Source organism: Phaseolus vulgaris, chromosome 7 (assembly GCF_000499845.2).
Source record: "Phaseolus vulgaris cultivar G19833 chromosome 7, P. vulgaris v2.0, whole genome shotgun sequence".
NCBI lineage: Eukaryota > Viridiplantae > Streptophyta > Magnoliopsida > Fabales > Fabaceae > Phaseolus > Phaseolus vulgaris.
Genome location: NC_023753.2, coordinates 10046212 through 10057272, shown reverse-complemented (window position 1 = coordinate 10057272; position 11061 = coordinate 10046212). Strand labels below are relative to the sequence as shown.

General features: G+C 28.8%; 1 protein-coding gene across 1 annotated transcript; it reads left to right on the top strand.

Annotated features, from left to right (window-relative positions):
- Positions 1–4699: 4699 nt before the first annotated feature.
- LOC137828556 (auxin response factor 18-like) lies at positions 4700–8155 on the top strand. Its single transcript, XM_068635176.1, has 2 exons — positions 4700–6251; positions 7009–8155. The coding sequence occupies exons 1-2, from the start codon at positions 5178–5180 to the stop codon at positions 7759–7761; spliced, it is 1827 nt and encodes a 608-aa protein (XP_068491277.1). The 5' UTR covers positions 4700–5177; the 3' UTR covers positions 7762–8155.
- Positions 8156–11061: the final 2906 nt, after the last annotated feature.

The following is an 11061-nucleotide window of genomic DNA, read 5'->3' as shown; positions in this document are numbered from 1 at the left end:
ACAATATTTCAAATTAAAAATCAAGAATAATTTATATACATATTTTTCTCTTAATTTTTCCACATATCCTTTAATAATAAAATTATGACAAAATTTTAAATTTTAAATAAATAATATCTTAAATGATCTTTCTCCTTTAAAGACTTAATTTTTTCTGAAAATATTTTCAAGTATAAAACCAACTCTAAAGGGAATAATACTTAGATGATTTTTTTTATGAAATAATTGATATTATCTGTTTCTTTATTCGATAAGGGGAAAATTTGACATTAAGCGGTGGCAGTGACAGTAGTTAATTTATTTGTTTGCCGCTCCTCATATTATGGGTCTGAGGAACCAAACCCCACTTTTATTATTGTTTAGGCCTTAGCCTTAGGGTAGGGCCGAAGAGTTAGACCCTCCCTTAATGCAACTCTATTTCTTTTCCTTATTTTCACCACTCACATAAAACTCATTTCAAATAATATCAACTAAAACAAAACTTAAACTATTAATTTACATATCTTCTGTTTTTTTTTTATCAATATTAAACTTTTTTTTCATTAGTCTTTCTACCTTATTTCTCCTTCACGGTACAAAGTTGTAAGCCATGTGAATTCTTAAAGACATGCTTCGCCCATTTTTGTTTACTATTTTACTATTCCGAAGAAAATTTGTCAAAATTTGAGTAGTTCATATACATAATTTTATGTTCAAGCATTGTCATGAAAATATGTAAGATAAAATGAAAATAAACATAAAACAAAAGGGCCATGACAAAAGGGAGATATTTTCAGGATTCAATAATTCAAAATCCTTTTAACCCATTAATTTTTTGGTTCGGTCATTTCATTAAGTAATAGTATATGAAGTATTTTTTAAAAGAAATTGAGTTAATAACGTACATTATCTTAATTTCAGATATATTGAGTTTCATTTTACTTAACATACTTTTCATAAACCTTATTTTTATTTATTTTTTAATCAACACCCAGTACAATCACTTGCCATGCTAATTTTAAAGGTTAGCACACAAATTCTTGGATGTTTCTTTTCTCTTATATTCGTTGAAATATATATATAATTTTTATTTTTATTTTTTTGATTGTGTTCTGTGAGCAGAGCTGGATTCCCTTTTGACCTCATTAATATTCATGATTTCACATTAAAAGCTTCCCTTTCTTATTATACGATCTGTTGCATGTGTTACATTTAAAGTTTGATGATTTGATAAGTATTGGCATTAAATAGAAGTGGTAGTATCAATATTCGCAACTTTAGGTCACGACTTTATTTGCATGTGCTTTATTTATTGCAGCATTTTATATTGCTAATTACTGCGGATTAGGAATTACAAATAAAAATATTGTAAATATCATATTAAATGTTAGTAATGTCTTTTATCACGGTTTTACTAAAAATATGTACTTCCAATGTTTCTAAATAATGTGTAGTGAATTATGTTAAGACTGGCTAAAAGGAAAACATTGTATTTTCAAAATATTAATATAAAAATTAAAGAAGATCGTAGTAAAAATAATCCAGCTCTAAATAATTTTAATTCGCGGCTTACACAGGTTAAAAGTTAAACCTAGCTAGTTGCTAAAGTATGCGGCAAGCAACCAAGGATCATAAAAACACTTAATTAAAGCTTAGGAACGGGGTTTGCGAATTAAATTAAATAAAATAACTTAAACGAAAAAGATTTAATTAGATAATTAAATATCTAATTTAAGAATTAAGAGAAAATTAATTACACTTAATAATGAAATTCAAAATGGATGATATTCTAATAGAATAAATATATTAATTGTATTGTAATATTATAACATACACGTCAACACGAAATATTTTAACATTTTAATCTATGTTAGAAATCACATTTAAAAAAATTTGATAATGATCAATTTTAATAGTTTTCTTATTATAAGTAAGCAGGAGTAGATTTAAAGTTAGGATTATGAACAAAAATTAATTTTGCGTGAAAGTATATGACAAAAAATATATTTAATCATATTTTAGTTCAATGGTTAAAAAATGAATTTGCATAAAATCTCAATTAAAATCAATAATTACAAAAAAAAAGCTTTGTGCATTTTATTAATGCAACTAATTAAAATTCAAAACTTCTATAATTTAATCAAAATAAATTTAATTTATATGTCATGTTATTGATCTTAATTTTCCAAATTTAACTCTTAAACCTTAACTAAATATTGATGACCAAATTTATTTTTAATCAAAATTAAAATAAATACGTTCAATTAAATTATTTTTAAATATTGATGTCATCTTATTTTTAAAAACTAATTTTAAAAATCAAAATAATTAATTATTATTTAATTAAATTAGAGATCATTTTATAAACTAAACAAATTATTGGTATCTAAAGTAATTTCTATTATTAATAAAAATTTATAAAATAGTTTTTAAATCAGTATCTAATCATTAACTATCAAAATTTTGACTACTTACTACTATATATTCTAAATTAGTCCTTTAGAGACTAATTTATAATTTAAAATATTAGTAGTTAAAACCTGGTAACTAATTTAGATATCAATTTAGAAATCATTTTATCATTTTTTATTAATAATAAAAATTATTTTAGATACCAATAATTTTTTAATTTCTAAAAAAATATATAATTTAATCAATATAATGATTAATTATTTTTATCTTTAAATTTAATTGTTATTTAATGATTTTTTTAGTGTCATAAAATTATATAAATTGAAAACTTTAATTTAAAATAAAAATTTCAATTCATTGCTTAAGATCTTAATTCTTTAATTAAATGAAAAAGTATTCTTCCATAAATAAAGGAGCACAAAAATATGTGCTCCCTAAATAGACTTTTTTTTTTAATTTTTCCATATTTTTATTAAATAAACAATCAAATTTCAAAAAATCTATAATGTGTAAAATTATCATAATTTTGAGTAAAAATATATCTTAACCAGTAAATTATATAAATTTCCTAATTTGGTCCTGTAATTTGACTTAAAATTTCATCTAGTTCGTTTTATTGTTTGAAAGTCAATTAAAACTCTAGAACTTAACTTTCATGTCACGAAAATAAGGAAAATTTACGTAAAGGGGGTAATTTAAGGTATATATATATATTATAATTTAAGATAAATATTTTTTACTATAAAAATAGATAAATTGTGTCAAATTAAAGTTATTTTAAAATGAAAATATTTTAATTAAATAAAAAAGAAGTTGTGATGTATTTTACTATTTGTGGTGTGAAAGAAATTTTCTTTCAGGGAAAGTGATATATTGACACAATAAGTAATAAATACATACACCTAATATGCTAAAATATTAATATTTTTATTTATTTTATTTTATTTTTTAATTTAAAATATGATTATAAAGAGTTGTGAATTGTGTGTGTTTTACTATTGTCCTTTAGTGTTATAGGTGATTCGCTTATGAAGTAGTTGTAGATTAGAACGATTTCTTGTAGGACAAATTCATTTATATTCTGTAGCTAGTTGGATCAAATTTTTAAAAAACTATTTGTAAAGTTTTTTAATTACTTTTTTTCTATTTAAAAAAATTATTATTATTTATTTTATTTCTCACATCCATATATTATTTCCCAAACGACCTATGATAGCTTACGACTCAAAAGCAAAAATGAAGACTATTTTTCGCAAAGATCTTATGGGATGATACCGTAATATTTGTCTGCGCCATTTAGATATTACAAAGGAGAAAACATAACTACTTAGTATTGTCTAACCGTTGACCTAATTATTTGGTGAACATTTAAAACAACTCTATTTATACTTTATCCCCAGTAGTTTAATTGTGTGTGCCTATATATATAAATTCACTATTTTTTAAAATTACTTTACTGAAACCCTTTTTATAAATACTACTTCAAATAAGAAAGATCAAATAATTAATTTAATATATATTAAAAAGAAATAATTAAAACTTCATTGCAAGGTGAAAACATCAGTTATTTTAGAACAATTTTATATGGTTAAAAGTGTAGTTATTTTAGAATAGTAATATGTAACATTTTTTTATTAATATAATTAAGTAAACTCAAAAATTTAATATAGTAAGAATAAAAAATATATACAACAGGCACAAATCTATTTATTTTAATGTTTAGAAAAAATGTCCAGATAACAGATACAAATCGAATTTAAAGTTTACGTAGAAAATTACAAATTTTAAAATACTTTATAAACAAAGCCTTATAATATTTTGAGAATAAAAATATATTTAATGTTTCAATAAGTGATAAATAGCCGATTAAAAAACAAGAATAAAAAAGGAAAAGAAGAAAAAGAGAAAAAATGTATTAAGAAAGAAAAGAAAAGAAAACATCAGAACTATAGTTGGTTATGGAGATTTCATAATTAATCATTATCACGTTTTTCAAATATTTTTAAATAAAAAAGTATATAATTAATAAATATATAATAAAAAGTTAAAAGTTTCACTTATATATATATATATATATATTTCAATCAAAACTATTATTTTTCACTTATTTCCTTATTTTAGTTATTTTCTTTATTTTTGACTTATTTCCTTATTTTACTGAGTTCAATATTTTATTTATTTCTTTACTAAAGGAAAATAAGTAATATATTTATATATAATTTGATAGTGACATAAAAAAGGAAATTATTATATGGTTTTATCATTTATGAGTACGTGAGTTGTAAACTGTAATGTCGATTTTCAATTCATGTTTGTGTTATGGTCGGCAACTGAGAGAACCACATACGCGTGTGACAGTGAGAGAGAGAGAGCAGTGTGTGTCTTTATGTACTTCCAACATCCCACTCCCTCTCACTCCCACTCATCCTTTTTCTTCTCTTCTCTTCTCTTCTTCCACATCACATATTCTCTCTCTACTTTTTCTTCATCCACCAATCACCAACACGTCCACTTTTCTCTTTATTTACAACAATCTTCTTCTTCTTCTTCCATCATCAACCGTCACAATCTAACCACCTTCTCTTCTCTCTATCTCACTGATCATACCACATACTTCAAACAACCCTTTTCTCCTCTCTGCATCTCTGTCCTTTGTCCTTTATTTCCATACCTTCATCTGCTATTATTCTTCTCGGCCACAAAAAAAAACCCTCATTTCCTTCAAACCTTTTCTCTGGGTTGCCTTTTCTCGTGAAAAGCAAGGATATTTAATATTTTGCATTGAGATGTTTAAGGTTATGGAAAACATGGAGAGGAGTTCAGAAAGGTGCTTAGATTCTCAACTGTGGCATGCCTGTGCTGGTGCCATGGTTCAAATGCCACCTCTCAACACAAAAGTCTTCTACTTTCCCCAGGGCCACGCGGAACACGCTCATGGGAAAGTAGATTTTGGCCAAACCCGGGTTCCGCCACTCGTCCCTTGCAGACTCTCTGGAATGAAATACATGGCAGACCCTGACACAGACGAGGTGTATGTCAAAATGAGGCTGATCCCTTTGAGGGAACATGAATTGGATTTGGAGGATGATTGTTTCTTGGGGAACACTGGAGTGGAGGGTCAAGAGAAACCTCCTACCTCTTTTGCCAAGACACTCACACAATCTGATGCCAACAATGGTGGAGGGTTTTCTGTGCCTCGTTACTGTGCTGAAACCATCTTCCCGAGGTTGGACTATTCAGCTGAGCCTCCAGTTCAGACAATCATCGCCAAGGATATGCATGGACAGTGCTGGAAGTTTAGGCATATCTATAGAGGGACGCCTAGGAGGCATCTTTTGACCACTGGATGGAGCAATTTTGTGAACCAGAAGAGGCTTGTTGCTGGGGACTCCATTGTGTTTCTGAGGGCAGAAAACGGGGATCTTTGTGTTGGGATAAGGAGGGCTAAGAAAGGGATTGGTGGAGGGTCTGAGTTCTCTTCCGGATGGAACCCTCTCTTTGGTGGGGGTTCTGGATTCTTGTGTGGGAGTGAGAGCAGCTTGGTGGGTGGTGCAAAAGGTGGCGGTGACGAGATGGTGGGAAGAGTGGCTGCTGAATCTGTTGTTGAGGCTATATCTTGTGCTGTTAATGGTAGTCCCTTCGAGGTTGTGTACTATCCAAGAGCAAGTTCCCCTGAGTTTTGTGTTAAGGCTTCTGTTGTGAAGGCTGCAATGCAAATTCAGTGGTGTTCTGGGATGAGATTCAAAATGCCCTTTGAAACTGAGGATTCTTCTAGGATTAGCTGGTTCATGGGAACCATTTCTTCTGTTCAGGTTGCAGATCCCATTCGTTGGCCTGATTCTCCTTGGCGTCTTCTGCAGGTACTGTACACCCCATTATGGATTTCCTTTTACTATTGCGTTAACATGTTAACTTGTTCAGATCCCCTTCCTCAACTTGTCTTTGCTCAGAGCCTATACTTTATTCTCTCAGTGTGGTACTGATTTGACCACAGTGACACTGCTTCGTCAATGGTTAAACTATTCATTGGATTTCCAGTTAACTCCTTTTCACCCTCATTCTAAAACTGTTCAATGCTTAAAAAAGATGTAGCACAGTTTACACTTTGTCAGACAAGATGATTATTTCCTGATGCAATGTTTTTCTTTATCTTTCTTATTTATGTGTTGTGTTCCTTTCCTATTAAATAGTTGTTGGATTATACTCTGACTATAGCAAATTGTATGAGCTGTATTCAGCAGCATTTTAATTTACAATATAATTGTTTTCTATAAATGGATTTTCTTAATGTTCTAGGTCCATTTCAATTAAAGAATAACGGTCAATAGTAATAACTGTTGAACTACAGTAAAGTAGCAAATCATTTTAAGCGTGTCTGTTCAGTGCTGACAATTCTTTCTAGTAAGTACCATGGTTGCTTCAATTAGGCACTGCTCTCGATAGAGTGCCTTTGTTGATTGAACTTTACTTTTGGAAGTCCGAGTTACCTTACTTTTACCTTTTAACATTACTATGGCAGGATATTTGTCTTCATTTTTTTTTGTTGGTTGGTACTGTTTTGGCTTAAAGTATGCTTCAACATGAAAATAATCTAGAATTTGTGATGTCATGTTTCAGGTGGTGTGGGATGAACCAGATTTACTTCACAATGTCAAGTGTGTAAACCCTTGGCTGGTTGAACTAGTCTCTAACATGCCCACCTTCAATCTCTCTGCATACTCACCTCCTAGAAAGAAACAACGCTTCGTTCATGACCCATATTTTCAAGTCATCAACCAACTCCCAATGCCATCATTCTCTAGCAACCTTCTCAACTACACCAATTCTCTTTGTAACATTGAGAATAGTAGTTCTGCAGGCATACAGGGAGCCAGGCATGCTCAATTTGGACTATCTCCATCTGATTTTCCCTTCAACAAGCTCCCAGCAGAGATGCTTCTAGGAGGGTTCTCTAGGCTTGACCATGCAACAAAACCTATTAGGCCTCCTTGTGGAACCTATAAGAACAACACTTCTAATACTACTACTAAGACCAATGTTGACATATCTTGCCTGTTGACTGTGGGAAATCCTAACCAGAATTTCAAGGAATCCAATGCTACAAAAGCACCTCACATCTTGTTATTTGGAAAACTCATTCACACAGAGCAAAAGAGTTCAAACACTAGCTCTGCCAGTACAACTGGGAATAGTGTGTCCGAGGGGAATTCACTCAAGACATCTAATGCTTCTGATGGCTTAGGTTCTGCTTTGCACCAAAATAGCCCAATTGAGACGAATAATTCTGATGGAGGGTCTCCCTGGTACAAGGAACAGCACATGGCTGATCTTGGAACCGACAACGTTAACACGTTATGCATTGCTTTGTAACAAATGAACTTATTATTTTCAGTTGCTGCGCCAGTGAGTTCTTGAAGAAATCGTGCGGCTAACTATTTTTAACATATTTCAATAGCTTTAGTGCTTCCTTTTGTTGTATAGGTGTTGTTTTTCCTTCGGCATAATTCTCAGGCGCAAGTTAACAAAAATATTACCCATTTGATTCAGAAACATAATAGCTATTATGTGTTATTATTCCAACCAAGTAATCATGAACTAGAGGGGTAATATTTTTGTTAACTTGCACTCAGTTAAGTTTTCTCTCTTGCTACATTTCTTTAATGAGGGAAAATCCCTCTCCAATTATGCGATGATGTAAACTCATCATAGAGATTGTCTTTCTTCTTGGTTTAATATTCAAGTTTCCATAAACTTCTCATGGTCATCTTTATCCAAAAATACCAATCCCTCTCTGTTTCGACTCTTTAATCATTTCTGTAAAACCCGAATTCTCAATCAGAGTAGTTGTACTGCGTAACACTTGGGGATTGTAACGGTCTGCAAAAACATAAACAAATGAAACTTAATGCAAAACAAATCGCCTGTCCCCGTTTCTTAGGAGTGTTTCCTAAATTAAACCTTAACATGGGAGTTAGGGAAAAAAACCCATCTACAAGACTGTTATTTTTAACTACGTGCTGTTTTTTTTTAATTAGGAAAATCAAGACATAGGTTTTCTATCCAATTAAACACCACAATCTGCTGAAATAAAGATACTTGCCATATAAACAGTGATTAGTCTTCAAGACTTCACTTCCTTGATGTAGTGATTAGTGTTCCTAGAAAGCAAGATGGAGAAGTGGTGAATTAATTAGTTTCCTCTTTGTAGTTACTTTAGGGGACAATCAACTAATCAGCAACTGTAGTCCCAAATAAAACAAAAATCTTCTTTCTTATTTGAATTTCAGAGAGTTATGGCCCACGTATCGGTGGTGATCTCAGGATGAAGGATACACTCACTGCACACGAAGTTTTCTATGACATTGGAGCATTAAGACAAGGATATGAAGTCTGAATAAAGAATGGCAATACAGAGATGGGGTGAATAACATAATATGATATGAAGTTGAAGTTGGTAATCACAATGCAGGCAACATCAGCAAATTTTGTGCTTAAAGATATAGCAAGTAGCAGGGTCTCAAGTAGGGAACAGCACCTTGTTGTAGACTCCGTTTGCCGTTTTACCCCACAATTGGACAATAAACCGTGTGACTAACTTGGAAAAGTATCTACTTCAACAAGATTCTCCATAAGCCTCTCTCCCAAAAATAAAAAAACAAACACAGAAAATGATGATGTTACGTGGTAACAACTGCCAAATATTGCCATCATCAATCATGTTGGGAATAATTAAAAAACAAACACAGTTGTCTCACATCACCAAATATATTTATTTAAATGTACCTCAACAAGGTAAAGAAGTGAATGAATACAAAAAAATTACTATGTACATATTTTGTTGGTCTTTTTGGATAAATATCGTAGTGGTGATGCAATAGTTAATCCTTCTACTGTTATCATGTGAAGCAACCTGCATCTAATATCCCAACAATCGGTTAGTATATAAGATAAGGTTCATCGTCATGGGCTGGCCTTCATAAACTAACTCCGCAAGTTCTTATAATATTTTTTATTTACCAAACAAAGAAACTATTAAATGTTTTTTTTTATGTTTTAAAAAAATACGGTTAATTTTAATTTACTATTTTATATAATAACAAAAAGACATCAGAAAAAAATTTATAAGAAGATAAAATATTTCTCGATTCACAAATCATCATCACAGATCTTACGATTGAAACTTCTCAAAAGAAAGCAACTTTAATGAAATGCATATATTTAAGTGTATTGTAATTGAATTTCTCCTCGACGATGTATCTTCTCATTAACACTACAAAGAAAATCAATAAATAATTTTTTTTTAATTTTTTTATTATACTAATTAAATTATATATTATTTTATAAACTAAAAAATTATTGGTATTTAAATTAGTTTTTAAATTGGTATCTATAAACTACCAAAATTTTAACTACTAACTATTTTAAATTCTAAAATTAGTAGTTAAAATCTTAGTAACTAATTAGATATTAATTTAAAAATTAATTTATAATTTTTTATTAATAATAGAACTAGTTTAAATATTAATATTTTTTTTTAATTTTATAAAATAATATATAATTTATATATATAATAATTAATTATTTTTTTAATAAAGTTAGTTTTTATTTAATAATTTTTTAGTAATGTAAATATATATTTCTTATAATGGTTGTTGTGATTGAAGGATCAATCTTTGATTATGTGCCTTGTTATTAGATTTTGATTTCTACAAAGGAATAATATATATACTACAAGGTTTCAGGTCGTTGAATGTAAAAGGGAAAATGGAAAAATTTCATTATATATATATATATATATATATATATATATTGTGTGTTAGCTGGATGGTATACCTAAAAAGTCTACTGGAGAAGAAAGTGGTAGATGATAGTATAGTAGAATATGAAAGAAAAGACATTAATTTGGAGAGAAAAAATGCACGTGAGGGTCTTGTTTTGAGAATAAAAAAAAAATGGAAATGTGACGTTGTTTAATTGTTAAGGTTGGACATGCTTTATAGAATTGAATGACCGCAAATAATTGGTAGTTTAGTATTTTTAAATGACTTCTGTATCACATTTGTATGCAACACTATATTAACTTCTTACCTAAATTCTTTCTACTACCTCATGTATATGTATGCCTCTTTTACTATAAATTTCTCTTAGGTGCTTTTATATATATATTGTTACATAAACCATGTATTTTCGAACTATAAAAAATAAATTTATTAATTTCGATGCATATGTAGGATATGTGAAATTTTGTAAGATTGTTAGGTCTATTTTCATATAACCCCTTTTTAAATAGATTGGGAAGTTAATCAAATTTCATAAAAAAAATTATTAAATAAAATTAATTTTATATATTAATTAAATTGAATCTTATTATTATTTTTTAAAAATATTGATATTTAAATAATTTTTATTATTAGTAAATAAATTATGAATTGATAGCTAATTTATGTTTTTAAATATTAATTTTATAATTTAAAATAATTCGTAATTAAAACTAGATAGCTAATTAGATATTAGTTTAAAAATTATTTTAGACGTTAATAATTTTTTTAGTTTTAAAATAGTATGTAAGTTAATTGATATAATAGTTCATTATTATTTATTTTTAAAATTAATTTCTATTTAATAAGTTTTTTTTTACTGAAACTTGTGATCTGCAATACATCTTTCCTT